This window comes from Anoplolepis gracilipes, chromosome 12 (assembly GCF_047496725.1).
Source record: "Anoplolepis gracilipes chromosome 12, ASM4749672v1, whole genome shotgun sequence".
Classification (NCBI taxonomy): domain Eukaryota; kingdom Metazoa; phylum Arthropoda; class Insecta; order Hymenoptera; family Formicidae; genus Anoplolepis; species Anoplolepis gracilipes.
In genome coordinates this window covers 1,328,746-1,345,608 of record NC_132981.1, presented here as the reverse complement: position 1 = coordinate 1,345,608, position 16,863 = coordinate 1,328,746, and the positions used below count along the sequence as shown (strand labels likewise).

At 27.0% G+C, this 16,863-nt stretch overlaps 1 protein-coding gene and 1 pseudogene across 2 annotated transcripts; one reads left to right on the top strand and one right to left on the bottom strand.

Annotated features, from left to right (window-relative positions):
* Positions 1 to 1,502: 1,502 nt before the first annotated feature.
* On the bottom strand, positions 1,503 to 15,794 carry LOC140671529 (proto-oncogene tyrosine-protein kinase ROS-like). Of its 2 annotated transcripts, none has more exons than XM_072902857.1 (8): positions 15,392 to 15,794; positions 12,296 to 12,396; positions 11,537 to 12,172; positions 9,447 to 10,915; positions 9,010 to 9,117; positions 8,639 to 8,856; positions 2,069 to 2,539; positions 1,503 to 1,850 (listed from the first exon to the last, which is right to left on the bottom strand). In XM_072902857.1, the coding sequence occupies exons 1-8, from the start codon at positions 15,536 to 15,538 to the stop codon at positions 1,503 to 1,505; spliced, it is 3,498 nt and encodes a 1,165-aa protein (XP_072758958.1). In that variant the 5' UTR covers positions 15,539 to 15,794. The 2 variants fall into 2 exon arrangements, with proteins under 2 accessions (XP_072758958.1, XP_072758959.1); XM_072902858.1 differs by having other exon boundaries at positions 1,803 to 1,850; positions 2,239 to 2,539.
* On the top strand, positions 5,822 to 7,322 carry LOC140671975 (uncharacterized; annotated as a pseudogene).
* Positions 15,795 to 16,863: the final 1,069 nt, after the last annotated feature.

The following is a 16,863-nucleotide window of genomic DNA, read 5'->3' as shown; positions in this document are numbered from 1 at the left end:
AAATAAAAATCAGCACTGATTCTCACATAAAAATTCACTTTTTTTTGGCGTTTTTAAGCTTTTTTCCTAAAAGTAATATTTCAAGGGTTTATTCGTACGCGCCGCCATGAAAAGATATTTAATAATTGACAGATATTTTCAAAAAAAGTAATATAAGAACAATCACAATTGTGGAATGAGATTTTAATCTAAATATTTTATTTTATATATATTAGTATTTTAATTAAACTTTTAATCTTTTTGTTATATTTATATTTCGAGTAATATGATATTTTAATTATTTATTATAAAAAGAAGCATTCATGCAGAACATAAGTTTATACCATATTTTTAACTGCTACTTTTTATCGTAAGAGAGTAAAATCAGATACATGCTAAAGCATCTAATATTTACAGAAATAAAACGAATTTCTCTTGGTATTTCTCACCTATCAACGAAACATCTTTCTACTAGTTTTATTTCAAATATATTTTCAATGTCTGATTTGAAAAAAAGCTTCTCAAATGTTTATCAGGGATATGTGTATGTGTGCAATAATGTCATGTGTGCAATAATATCGTGTGCGCAAAGTATTAATATGAATTTTTTATTTTATGGGTGTAATAATGTCATATGTGCAATGCGTATATGTGTAATAATGTGATGTGTGCAATGTGTTTGTACGCAATAATGTCATGTGTACAATTGTATTTTTGTATTTTTAATTTCTTTCATGTGCGCAATAATATGTGTAGGCAATCAGAATGTAGGCAATCGAAGTTGTCTGCAAAATGTTATGTGTAAAAACGAAGTGCCAATCGAGAATGTAGGCAAACAGAGCTCTTTCTACAGTTTGTATATAATGTATAAAAAAGATATAAAAAGATAATAATTTTGATAAAATCAAATAAAAATTTTCAAAATAATTTTTGTTTATGACAAAATTAATTCATATTTATTTAACATTTCGGTTTCTCTTCAGACAATTTTCAGTAATTAAATATAGGCAATAAATATCATGCGTCAATTATACCATATGGATCATTATATGTATAGTATACATCCGATTTTATGATCTAACGCGAACGTCTTTATTTTTATTTTTGTCTTCATGACATTGTAATCGGCTCTTATTAGCTCGTAATTTACTTAATTTATATATCATAAATGGGGAAATAATGAATAATGGATTACTAAAAAATTTTTATTTAATTCGAAAATTTAATACAATAGGTGAATGTAACTTGCCAATAATTTTAAAACTTCACCAATACTGTAAAATTTTAAAAAACTGTATTTTTTATATGGAGTTTAAACGATGTAATATATCTAACTGACTAATCATATTATAATAATATAAAAGTGATTTATTGTAGGCACATTAAATATTTTAGGTAAAATTAATGAAATAGAAAACATAATTAAATTAAATGTTATGAAGACAAAGATTTTGCAAATATTATTTTTCCAGCAGCAGTATATGACGTGTATTCCTAAAAAAACATTAATTTGATTTTGTTGTTCACACAATGTTTGTCAGATTTAGTACCACATCTTCTATACTATTTCTAAGAGCTACGATATTTTCGAGACACAATTTAAACTTTGGTCTAGCATTTGCAGAACTCCAGCAACGCATCATTAACTGATACAATGAGGATGGACAGTTGAGAGGCGTTAGCAACCTGCCTCCTGCACGTACGTAATCTATCACTTCGGAATTAGTCTTGTCAAAGTAGGGTTGTTCACCCAATGATGTAATCTCCCACATTAGTACTCCGAATGACCAAACGTCGCTTTTAGAAGTAAATATTCCCATGGCCAGAGATTCAGGTGCCATCCAGCGAACAGGAAGCAGACCTTTTCCTTTCTAAAATATGATTTTAATAAAGTAAATTCTTTTATTCAAATTATTAATTTTTGAAATAAGTGTGCTTAAGCAGAAAACATTCACTCATATTTTACTTTATATAAATAACATAATTTATTTCTCCTAAATTTTATTTAAAGTAAAAATGTACAATATTATTACGGCAAAACAAATAAAAAATATATTTAAAAGTTCATTTTTTTAAATTTTGTATTTACCTTACGGTAATAATCATTTTTGTAAACATCTCTAGCTAGTCCAAAATCGCCAATTTTTACGACACGGTTCTCGCGGTCTTTCGCGGACACTAAGCAGTTTCGGCATGCGAGATCTCTATGTACGAAACGCAATTTTTCCAGATAGCAACAGCCTCGCGCAACATCCTCACATATGGCAAGCAAATCTTGCAGACGCAGAGCGTGCGAATCTGACGGTTCCAATGTTCGACTCTCTCTCAAATATTTCAACAGATCAGTTTCCATTAATTCCAACACAAGTAATGGAGAACCTTTGTCTAAACAGACACCCATCAGTTTTAATACATGTTTGTGTCGAAAGTGATGCATAAGCCTGGCCTCTTGCAAGAATTCCTTTTTCTCTTTCGAGGAAGCACTTTCTTCTAACATCTTTATAGCAACGGGTGTTTTTATGCCCGGTTCTTCTAAATCCTTGACAGATCCTTGATACACCTACAAAATTTTGAAATTAAGTTAAATACAGTTAACTAATTTTTATGTGTAGAAAAACATACATAGTTTAATGTGTCCTGTGATATATTTTATTTTTTATTAAACAATTTAATGAAACATATATAAATAAGTGGAAAAATTTATACGTATGTATAGGTACATCAGTTATTTATCGGCCCGAATGTCGTAATGGAACTATTCTCAGGCCGCTCTCGTACTTGCTATACATAAAAATAACAATATCTATACGTGTGTCCAAAATCAACTCATGGTAGTTCTATAATCTCAAGACTCGATCTATTACCTTACAATTCGATCAGCCTGACCACTAATTGTCCCGATTACCACATTAAAAATTACAAATTACAAACGCATGAGTAAACACAAGTAATAACTGTATTATTGCACTTGTTTCCAATAAAATATGTAATAGCAGAAATAGAACTAAAATATTCTATCTTGTTTTAATCGACACATAACAAAACATATATATTTATAAGTATGTGTGTAACTACAAAAAAATAGAAGTAAAAATAAATATTACTAAAATAATACTAGAATATACGTATATAAGTAACTCCAATTTATGTTGCCCATGGTCTCATATTTGATACCTTTAAGGTTCCGCGATTTGACATTCATGATAATTGAAATTTTTTGACATTTTTTATTACGTAACGGTAATTTTTTTCGAACACACGATTAAGCATACCTTTGATTTGGTATCAATTTTTGTGGAGTCTCCAGTGTCTCCAGAATCGAAATTTCTTTTCATTACTTTATCACCTATGTATATAATAACATTTTTTTATTGCTTCAGGATCTTTAATCAAATGCCCTCATTAGTTATTGTATAGACTAATTGTAAGTAATATAACTATGTCTGGAAGAATCGACATTTATTTAATCGTAATTCTAAAAAATTCGCGACAAGTAAATTAAAAACTATTTTCAACAATAAAAAATCATATTCTAATGTTTCGATTGCAACAAGGAAATTATCCAGGTGATCGATACGTCTCTGGCATTAATTTGATCCATAAATATTTGCGTGACGTTTCATTGAACTTTAGGAGGGACTTTTCAGCCCAAAGGGCACTTTTTTGAATTCATATTGTCTTAACAACGTAATGAATTAAAGAAACTTCATAGAACCTTTGTGCACTTTTACATGAAAAAGTTCGTCCTTCAAGTCTGACGTCGTGAAATATTTTTTCATTCTAACAAATTTTATTGATCCGCGATAAGCGAAAGAAGAAAATTATATACATTCTATACACATTTTAATTTCCTTATTTTTCTTTTTCGTCAAAACAATTAATGATGTGTATTCAGATATACTTTTTCTGATATTTCCTTTAGCAATCAAATCATCTAAAATATGTCATAACTTAGTTTACTTGTACGCTATGTATATTAAAATGGTTTACTATTTGTGAGTGTAAAAGCTTCTTAATATATATTTACTACTGCAAGATTTAGCGGTTTTTGTCCGTTAACATCTCTCAAATAATTTACGGGGTCACATTTTTTTCTCACAATCAATCAAAAAATCTTCGTTGATATGTATATCTTGTGAATGAAATCAATTTTTAATGGAGAAATTCTATCTAACTTATAATCAAATAGATATTGAGTTTTCTTCTGAGAAAAATGTACAGTATGGTATTGAAATATATTAAATATGATTGTTATTATATTTAAATATGTTAAAAACTATGCGTTAAGAAAGTAAATCATATTATAAATAACCTTTTATGAAATATAATTTATTACTGTTAAATCTTAACAAAACGAAAAAATTTTCCCTTTTATAGCACAAAATTATCTATAGTTATCTTATAAAACAGCATCGTTCTGATTATCTGTCATTGCATGTTCACTGACAAGGGAACCTCGCAAACCCGGAAATTCTGATTTTAGTGAAACTTTGCACACATATAGAGGGGGTAAATAAATGAATTTAGAAATTTTCAGTTGCTGCCCAAAATGATTCTAAGGGATGACCACCCCTTATATATATAGTCGTTTTACGGTTTTCTCTATATATCTTGAAAATTATTGGAGATATCGAAAAATGTTTTATACAAAAGTTTTATGATAAAAAGTCCTCTATTTAACTACATTAATACAATTTTGAAAAAATAATTTAAAAAATTTTTTTTTTATCTTTGAAAAAAATTTTATTAATCTAGTCGAATAGAAGAGTTTTTATCATACAATTTTTGTGTGAAACATATCTCGAATAATTTTCAAGATATATAAAAAAACTACTCTTTATATAAGATATGGTTTTACCCTAGAACCATTTTCAGGCCGGAATTAAATATTTTTAAATTTATTTACCTATGTACCTACATATTATGTATGTATTGTAAGTTAAAAAATTAATATAAAACTCTACATATTATAGTTTTATCAAAATTAAAAATTTAAAAAAATTTTTTTTCCCACCTTAATACTACACAATTAAATTGTTAATGATTAATAGTTTTATTCCATTCACCGAATTCAGTTATTATAATTTTATTTATATGGAATATTAATTTTAATATATCATTTATTTGGTATGTTTTTGTAATACAAGTCATACTGATTTAAAACGTATTTTTTTTCATTCCTTAACTTATGTAAGATTACTTCATCAAAAATTACGCATTATTTCCTTTTGATTAAACAAACTCATATTATCATAGTTTCAAAATCAATACATTTTGTAAAAATATTTCTACATTGCATTAGAACGTAACTTAAAAAATTATCGAGTTTATATAATCGCACTTAACATTGCGATTATATTGTACATTTATATTGTATACTTATTGTATCACGTATTTATCGTGTCACGTATTTATTACATGTATTAGTCACTCTATTAATCACGTTTAATTCTAATATTAATGCAGAGTAGTCAAGTACTGTGATATATTAAAGTAATTTTTCTGTATTGAGAAGATTAAAATTAATTAAAAAGATAATAAAGGCTCTATATAAATCGGAATTATTGCGTGTAGTTTTAGTATAAAATATAACCAACAAGTTTAATGATTTAATAAAATATAAAAGAGAAAGATTGTTAGTTTTAATTTTTGTAAAAAGTGTCTGAATTTTTAGTATAATAAGCAAAATGTTACGTGTAAATTCTGCAAATGTTCTAAATTTGTTAATTGTATCATTTCAAATTTCAAATATTCCACAAACACCTGCAAATAATAGAGAAATTGAATTACATGATACTATAAAAGATATTATATAAATTCAATAGACGGCATATCATTTGATATGCAGACTGACACTACGTTAGAATTTGAGAATTATTGGGATTTAAATTTATTCGATCCAAAATTTGTCACAGCTGACGAAATCGAAGAACCTGAAGAAAATTCTGAAGATGAGGAAGAAGAAAGTTGTACATCACAAGAAAGCGAAATTATAAATAATGATTATAAATGAACAGCAGTTGAATATTGGAAAAGTGAAAAAAGGGACGTTTCTCTTTAACATCAGTACAATATCGTTTTAGAAAGGTAAAATTTTTGCAGCAATTGGTCAATGCGAAATCTACCTAAAAAAGGTGGTACTCATAGGAAAAAGTTATTATATATTTCCCAATATGTCTTGGAAAATTAAAGATGCTGCCGACAACAACAAAATTGTTCATGACTTGAATCTTCGACAGTGGACTCTAGAAGCAAAAGAAGAATTTAATCTTCCTCATTTCAAAGCAGGAGCAACGTGGATATTAAATTTTATAAGAAAGTATGGGATTGTATCAAGAAAAATAATAAAATTTATAAACCGTTCCTCAAGGAGAGATTAAGAACAATTACAAATTGCAAGCCAAGAATTCATAGCTTCTGTGAAATCATTTATTGATCTGTTTGAAATACAAAATATATATAATGCAGACAAAAGTGGCTTCAATTTGGAAATACATTCAGGTAGAACGTTGACAACACAAGGTGTTAAAACAGTCGAAAGCGTAGTTTAATCACAATCAGCAACTACACATAGCTATATTATGCCTACAATTTCGGCAAGAAGACAACTGCAATCACCTCTTTATTTGGTATTGAAAGAAGCCAGTGGAAATTTTGGCCCACGTGTAGAAGAAACTTTGTTTAGGCCCGCAAATGTTTTTGTCGCAGCTTCAAAATCAGGAAAACTAACTACTCAACATTTTCAGTCTTGGTTTATAAAGGCATTTTTACCCTCAACTGGAAGCTTCAGTGTGCTTTTATTATTAGACTCTTGGAGCGGACATTGTCCCACAAGCTTACAAGAGTTTATGTCTGAAAAGGATGTACGGATTTTAACAATACCAAAAATACCACAGCAATGATTCAACTGCTAGATGTTTGTGGGTTTAAAATATGGAAAAATTTCATGAGAACATTTAATAATTGTGTTATATTATTAAATTATGATATCAATTTACATTTGAGAAATAATATTATCAAATTACAATCTTTGACGCTTATACAGCTGTCATCTCCACGATACCATAATCTTTTCAAATATGCTGATTTAAAAGTGGCTATATCGAAAAACGGCCACACCGGTTTGAAAACCCAGTAGATTTTTGTTTTTCAGGAAGAGAAATACAAGAAATAGCACGTTGTGCAATATGTGGTGCACCTGCTATAATACGATGTTCTTGGTGCAAAAAACATTTATGTATGCATCACTTTTTTAAAGAACACCAGAATAACACAGGCGCGCGCTTTTTAAACTTTATAATTTAAATAAATAAATTCGACAACTATTACAGATCTGTAATAATTTATTATAATAATTATTAATAATATAAATACTTTTATAATAGAGATGACTATTGTATTTAGAGAATAATATTTGAAATTTACTTGTATGAGTATTATTTTTAAATTCAATATTAAGTAATAAGTAATATTAATGTACTGTATTTCAATACTGTATAATAATGTATATCAGTCCCTTCTACACATGTATAATTTTTATTTTGTAAAAATTTTTTATATTATATAATGTCTTCTAAAAAGTTGATTTTTGTCTTTATTAAAAAATGTGTATTTGTCTCAATTTGTTACTTAAGGATGTTTAATACCTATTTTTAAAAATATAGGAATTTAATAAAATTTGCATATTATTATAAATATAATTATCTTGTGGATCTAATTATAAGTAAAAGTATTAATATAATTATAAATATAATTATTTACATAAATAAATATAAATATAATTATTTCTGTTCTTTTTAGCCCTTAAATTGATACGATTACAGATTTTCTATCTTATAAAAAACCCGTGTTGATTTAAAAGCTAAAATAGATAGAAATAATAATAAGAATTTATTCAAAATTTGCAAAAGTATAGTTAAAATAAAGAGGAAATTTTTGATCACATAATTTTGCCCAAGTACCGACTAGTTCAAAAGATATTGAATATAATTTTCTCAATTTCGTCCTAATATCCGAGATGACATATTATTTATTGTGAAAACGTGGCAACATAGCATTCAGCTGAGCTTTCTTTTGACATTTTTAATAACCTATCTTTTCATCTGAAGAAGCCTCTATATACAAACGTGTAAGCGAGAAGCGACTAGGCCTCATATGTCAATTTGTAATTTGACCAACTTATGAAAAATTACCATGTTGCCACGTTTCTTTCTTCTCGGAGAAATGACAAATTATTAAATTTATCAAAGAAATTGTTAAAAATCTTCTGTATTTTGTCATTATTCACTATTATAATTTTTATTCTGACATTTGAAATTACTCTGCACGAGTAAATTCTTTTATTTTTGTAATTCAAATTTTGTGCTGTAATGTTGAAATCGAGGTACCGTCAATGATAAAAGTTTCTCATTATAATTTAAGAAACACCAAAATTCTCCAAAAAAAAGCAACAGAAGTTTGAAAATACATTTCTACACTCTAGCTATGAATAAATAATAAAATTTTATGCAATCTTTAGAATAATCATATATAAAGATATATGAAAAAAGTTATTTATATTTTATACAATTTCGACTACTTTTTGCTCCAATTGTAGGTGCTAAACATCCTTAAAAATTAAAATGACTTAAAATATGACAATAAGAAAATCTGCTTTTACCATTCCGAATGCGCCACTGCCAAGAAGTTTTGATAGTGTGATTGCCTCACGTTTAATTTTGTTCAGTACATATTCATCCGAATTATATTGTAACATAGGACTGTATAACATATTGGTCTGAAGATTCCTGTTTGGTATCTCATGCAGAACAGCTAATTCGATGTCGGTCATTATCGGAGACAAAACTTCCCCGCTAGCTTCTTTGCGTTGTCGATACACTGTCATAAAATTACAATATACTTACACAATAATGCATTTTAAAATTTACATTGCTTTAATAACAAATAAATTAAATATTTTTAAAAAATTTCTAGGTGCTACATTTGATACAGTCTGTAATTAAAACCGGAACGTGTATCAAATATACTTACAATAATAAAAGTAGTAGATGCAGATTACTGTAACTATAGCGACAAAGCTTAAAATCAATGGTAGATAATATTGTTTAGCCGATATTTCAGGAGTGCTTGAAATAACACCTAAGTAAAGAGAAAATATAGTTTTAATACATTTGTTTTATATTTGAAAATATATTTTGACTATTATTAATAAAAATTTTAGTAATTATTTACATTAAGGATGACATCACAGATTTTAATGACTTTGACAACATATATCGTTCGTAATGTAAATAATTACAAAAATGTTTAGCTTTTTATATTTTGTAAGCACTTTTATATCTAAAACAAACATATAATATTATAATATTATTCGTTTATTAACAGAAATATATAAATTTAAAAATTTTAGGAATGATTTTAAAAATATTTAAAATAAGTGTAAAATGTCAAAATTTTCACTTGCTTACCAAGTGTTGAAAAAGTGAATCTCTCATCAGACGGCCATATAAAGTCTTCCTCGTATTCGGGATATCTCAATTTCAAACGAAACTTGTATACAATTCCCGGCTGCAAATTTTCTATAGAATATCTTACTGTTCCGTTATTGTTCACCTTATTGTTGCTCATTTCTCGCCAGTTTTCTAGTGCAACATTTGTATACCCAAGGATACAAAGAACCGTCGGTTTGATGTTCGAGATCCAAGAGACGGTCATGCTATTTACACTAACTCCTTCTAAAGTTATATTATTTGGTTCGAAGTACATGTAAACGACCTTACTTAAACTATCGTTGTAAAAATTGCTGAAATTAACTGGATACACACGCACATATATCCTATATTTTTCTCTTTCTAGCATTCCTTGAATCTTTGTGAAAAATCTGCCGTCCGTTGTGCGTTTAGATATATTAATAAATTGTTCATCATTTTGTTGCGTGTCGTTCATCAAAGTAAATGGCTTCCAATGCACTTCATAGATCACGACCACACAGTTTAATTTCTTGGGCGGCATCCATTGAACTGCCGTTACAGTAGGTGTCAGAACATGAATAGTTATGTTTTCCGATGCATTGAGCTTTCCCGGCATAGTTTTTATTGTCGTGGCATTTGAGCTTAATAATGGCTCCATTGATAATTTGTCAAAATAAAAATTACTTAAAGCTAACTTTAACGTGTACTCTGTAAGCGGCGTTAAATTCGGAATCTCGTAAAACTGCTCGTATGTCTGCAGAATAAATTTATCAAACTTGTTAGTGTCATTGTCCAAACAATGACTTATATAGATGGTATATAAGGTGGCAGGCAAATTGTACTTTTTGCATCCACTTTTGGGAATCAGTTCCGGAAGACTTACGCTGATGTTATTTGTCGCTACCATTATTTGTCCAATACCGTAATCTTTTTTGTCAGGTGTCAAACACTTTGTGGGTGGATATGATTGTAAAGATTTACCAAAAGCGTAAAATTTATGTCTACTAAACAGCACAATATCTTTCGGAGGCACTGTTATCATTTGTACATATTTAAATGCGTCTTCTGTACCCTCTAGAAGTGCGTACCTTTTTTTCAAAATATAGACTCTATTACTATAGAATGTAGAAATGTAAATATTTGTCTTGTCAATCGTTATAGATTCAAAACTTAATTCATTGATAATATTTGTACTATTTAAAATCAAATTGCACATGCAGACATAAATATCTGTTACAATCAAAAGATGTCCTATATCTGTCCGTAATATCCAGTAAATTAGCGGTTTCTTATTAGTATTTATGTCGATTGTTACGTAAGGAACATTGAAGTAATCTAAATTATCAAAATATGGGCAGGAGCACATACTGGATGCGTTTTTCTGATTACGTTGCGCATTTTTCCCTTCCAGATCAACTTGTCTTATTTCAAATCCAGAATTCCATAATACTGGGTAATATAAAATTCTGAAAGTTATATGCATTAAATTATTTATCATACAGTATTGTTTTAATAATAGTAGAAAGTCATACGTAATGAACATTTAAAATTCTAATATAGATATATGTATATATAATATTTACTTATAATTTTTGGATAAAGGCTGAGGCAAACCGAGTGGTATACTTTATAAACCTGTTTTATGAGATATTATAACCACCAATAAAATATAAACATGCATACACCAGATACTACGATATATTGTCTTTTCCTCGCTACATTTTACTATACAATGGCCAAGAGAGTGAACTCAATGTCAGAGGTTTATTATTACTAACAATGACATTAAAGATAGAGAAGAATTAAATTCATCAAAATTTATAGACAAGAACTTTTTTTCATCATTTTAGCCAAATATTTATATTATTTGTTCCAAATATTTGTCAATTATTCTAAATATTTTTATCATTTATTTCAATCATTTCTTGTATATATAATATAATTATCCATATATCTTTATAGTATAGCTCTCAGTCTGTGCCGGTCTTAACTTATGATCTTACAATTAATTAAAAGCCATATAAATTTTTTAAGAAGTTACAAATCTATAATAAAAATTTTTTTTAGATAAATAGAAGTTAATATACCCTGTAAATGGTAGTATCACTAAAATATCCCAAAATATGCCATTTGAGCTTATCAAATCAATCTTATTATATTTGATTATGCCATTTTCCATCATTGTTAAATCAAGTTTTTTTAAAATATGCGTGGGCTCCATCCAGTACAGACTTCTTGCTACCCAGTCAATACAGAAATCGGTCAGAACTTGGTCAAGAGTAGCTATTTTTGTGATATTATTTTTATTCATATCCAATATCATTACGTCTTTCTTATCGTTACTCCAAAAAATTTTGCGTTCCGCTGCCGAATAAGCGACTGAAACTATGTTTTCTTGCTCAAGAAGATTAACGGTAGTACTTGAATCCAGATCCCATATTTCGATATACGTACTAGATACTTTTAATAACTGAGGTATCGGATTTTCATGCGTAGTTGATACGTTGATTAAATCTGTGTAAGGACTAGCACCAACTTTAGTGTAAGTTTGTACTTGAAAGTAGTATGTCGTGTTAGGTTTCGAATTATGCAACGTGAGCTCCAATGTTGTAGCTGAGATACATTTATCATCGCAGATTTTAATTTTTTTTAGGTTTTCAATTAACCAACACTGCACTATGTATCCTTGTATCACTTCGTTCATAAATTCAGGTTGGTTCCATCTACAAAAAAATAAGATTTTAGTTTTTTATGTTTTCAGTTAGTAAAATTGTAACTTTTTTATATATATTGTTAAATTTTTTTAAAAACTGGAAAAATATAGGCTGAAAATTCAGATTCTTTACCTGAATATTATAGAAATATTGTCTCTTTTATTTGTGAATCCATGGTAGAACTCTACAAATGTTCTGGGAGATGTTGGTTTGTGTAAAATGCTTTCTAGAGACTTTAAAATCATGTTGACATAATTATACAAGAACATTAAGTTTTTTTGAGTAGTAAAAAGGAAATTTAAGAGAAATAAAGAAAAAAATGTAAAATAAAAACATTAACACAGCAAGAAATATATAGTATTGATTTTTAAAATAATAAAATAATATAAAAGAAGTCTGTGTGTTTTAAAAATAAAACTTAATAAAGTAATTGTTGATTTAGAGCAAAAACACATAAAAAGTTTTCAAGAAGGAGTTAAATGTACTTAAAAAATTTCTTATTGATTAAGAAATAAAATATATAATATGTGATTTCTTTAAAAAAAACAAAAAACCTAGCAAAAACCTAAAAAATGAATAATGAAATTGTCAGGATTATTTTAAATCTATTAATTTTGCATACAATTAATATATCTCTTTTTCTCTCTTTTTGACAGATTAAAATTGATATTCTTTTTGCTATTGAAAGATATTTTTTTTTAGATTTGATTTTCAATCTCTCTTGAATATAAATTACTTTTACAATTTTTTAGTAGATTTTTTTACTAATATTTTATGCATTTGTTTGCAACTTACCAATAGATTGTGAGATTATAGACATATATTTGCAAATGGAACTTTATCTTTAATTACATTATCAAGATCAAGAATTTTGGGTCTTATAAAATGTGATGATCTTTGTTTTGAGATGGAATATCCTTGATAAAATATAACAGATACAAAGAAAATTTTTTTAAAGTAAACATTATTTAGCCAGAAACGTGGCAGTTTCCGATACTTTTAATGATAAATAACATATGTAGACATAAATAAAATTGAAATGAAATTTATATTTAGTAATATCAGTTTAATATATTCTTATAAATGTCCTGATTAACTTAAATCTCACAAATTATTTTCATTTAAACATATATTATAGAAAGTACATTTTCTGAGTAATACACACATTAAATTTTATAGCACTCTGTTAATTTCTAAGAAAGATATGCGATTTTAAAATATCATAATTTTCATATTTACTTGTGTCATTTTTATGTTAAATCATACATATATATATGTTTATATCTTTTTTATATTTACTCATTATTACGTCATTGTTAGTACGCTTCGATATTACTGTTTAATTCACTAAGAATTTGTTTTCGTTTATTCTTTTAATTAACTTGAAATTATTAACTTTTGATACTAAATAACTTGTTTTAATTTACTTGAGCTTTATTAAAAGCCTTTCACTTTCTACGCTTTTATGATAAAAATCTCGAAAATAAAGTTGCCAAAGTTAAAATGGTAGACTAATTGTAGACTTCTTTTCATTAAAATATTAGAGATTATGAATCTAATTTTGAAAAATTTTGGATTATGAATCTAACTATCACAAGAGACTTATTTCGGAAATGTTACACAGGGATCAGAATAACTGTTTAAATTCACATAATGATACAGATTTGTTAAATGAATCATATTTTGACATGTTACAGGAACTAAAAAATAACAACTTGTTTGTTAGATGATGATAATTTCGAATGAGCAGGATGTTTGTTTGAAAAACAGAAAGGTTGCTCCTCGACCTTTAGATCAACATTATTAGTCTACTGGTGAATTTGCTGGAGATGAGTTTGTTTCCCTATCTTTTGTAAGAGCGTTTCGTGTGAAGTTAGGTTTTTGTGAAAATTATTATGGACAGGAAGAGTAAGCTCAAAACAATTTTTTTAATTCAGTTCCACATTTGCAATACGACTTTATTTCGAGCGATCATTATTGTGAGACTCTTCCTTTTCTCTTTTTCATAAAAAGCATGGCCTCGCCCTTTATGAAAAAACGCATGATTTGTCAACAGTGGACGGTTATTGTTTCTCGCTCTCTACCGAAGAAGTAATGATTGTCCCACGAAGAAAAGAAAAAAATTATAATGATCGTTGCGTATTGGCCAAAAAATTATTGGTGTGAGATTTGCGGTTTTGCGATGGACTTTGCTTTGCGTTGAATTTGTAATGTGTTTTACCTTTTTTGGTACATTGACGTCAAAATTTTTATATTAATGTGACCTAGTTGACATGCTAACTATCTTTACTTTGGCTTTTTGCGTTTCAATTTATACAGGCTACATAGTATTGATAAAGGCTGCGTACAGCCGAAACGTTTACTTTAATATGTTTTCAAAGGTTAAGTTTGAACAATAAATTTTATTTAACTTTTCAACATATATTGAAATTTGCTCGATTATTGGCCGTCTTTCTTATTGATTATTTGTTATTAAAATATTATTATATAATACTTCCAAATTGTATATCTCAAGAGCATAACAGAACACCATAAAATTCAAAGCATACGTCACTTAGAAATATACATAATATATGTCAGAATGAAAATAATCAGTGAACTGTAAGTTAATCCGAATATTTATCATATTTATCTTGATAAGAATATTGTACACATAGCTATTATTGAAATACATTTGTACACTAAAAATATGATATATAAATTTGAGCGCATGACGAATGATTGCTGTTGAATATTTTGTTGATTGAAACTATTGAAATTTAAAGTTAATTGACACAATTCGAAGTTCCATTATACCAATATTCCGTTTTCTACTTTAATATTCAATATTAGCTCTGTTTTTGTTACATATATGTATTAAACTTAATACGAAAAAATGATGCTAATTTTTTAAATTTGTAAATTTTCTAAATTTTCTAATTTTGTAATAAAATTAATTTATTACAAATCTTATTATACCAATAAAAAATATCTATAAATGTTTAGAAAAATAAATAAGTTTTAAAAATTAAAGAAGAATAAAAAATTATTATAATAATTACATAAAAATCAATTCAACAATGTCATCATATATCTAAGTATTAATGCAACGAAGAATATATAGTTTTACTTTATTATTATACATTATCTATGTTATTATTATACAGTTTTAATTTTCAAACATTAATAAATTATTAGCTGCAAAAACATTCAATTAGCTTTTTTTAATCAAGATAAAATATCTCTTACTTGCGTAAAATTTAAATCCGGACAGACTGACGGAACGTATTCCTGTTGAAGACTCTTCGAAGCGACATAATTTTTTATCGAAACCGTTACAGCTATCTTTGTCAGCAGTAAACCATTCAATAAAACGCATAATATTGTTCCAAACATAATAATAATCTTTTTTTATAAACGTTTGCACTCAATTAGTTTCAATTCAATCTTAAATTAGTGTTTCTGTTTTTCTCAATCTGAATAATTTTAACGTATTAATTGAACCCATGCTTTCTCATATTTCCGATAAATTTTGTAGAACTTAATTTACAAATCACAAGTTATTATTTTGTAATATTACATTTTAAGATTTCTCTTTATGATCGATCACGATGTGTATCTTAACATCAATTTAGAGTTCTCTCTCTCTCTCTCCCTCCCCCTCTCCCTTCTAGGAAATAAATAATTTCTATAATTTTTTTTTTAATAGAAGTCAATAACAATGGCAAGAATATGTATTTATTTGATTGTATTATATTATTTAAAGAGTATAATTATCAGTTTTCTGGTAAATTCTTTTAATATTTCTATATATTTAATATAAAAAAGCAATCAATAAGAATGTAATCGAGCAAATTATATCAATTCGACTACTTTTTACCACTTTTACGTCATTCACGAATATAAAATATTGTCGAATCTACGTAGAGATTTTTTAAATATTTTTTGTTTTATAAAGAATGTAATAAGTTGTAATTATTCTTTTTTACATATCATATTATATATTATACATATTTTTTAGTATCCACTATTCGTGCACGTTGTTCTGTGATTTATATGACGCGGTTTGAATCAAATGACATATATGTAATGGAGTTGTTTTATAGCAGAGATCGCAATAGCAACTGATTCCAATGTCACTCAATCATGTTTTATTATACGATAAAGCTTTATTCGCTGCTTTCGTTTTTGATTCATTTCTTTCTACGATATTCGGCACTACTGGAAAAAAAGCTGGGGTTTTTAAAGATCATTTGATATATATAAAAAATTAAAATAACTATATATACATAACTGTTTAATAAACATAATAATAAATAACCTTATTAAAACTTTTATTTTAATTTGTTCCTAAATAATGTCTTCTTTGATATTAAAGACATGTTTAATGTGTACAAAGATATTTTTTATTATAAAAAGACTATAACAAATTCTAGACAAAGTAATTTACGTATTTAATACATTACGCGCAATAATATACATGTATCTGTAGGTACACACGTTATAAATCTGAATGTACTATGTAAATAGGAATAATAAACTATATTAAAGTACAAATTATATTAAACTATATTAAAGTTCTCTGTTAATTTTACTTTCTATATGTATTAATAAAAATATTTACATATGTAATATGCCTGTACAAAGTCAACTAATTTTTTTTTATTCTTTTTTTAATTAAAAGAATGTTTTTGTTGTAAAATTTTAATACTCTCTTTCAT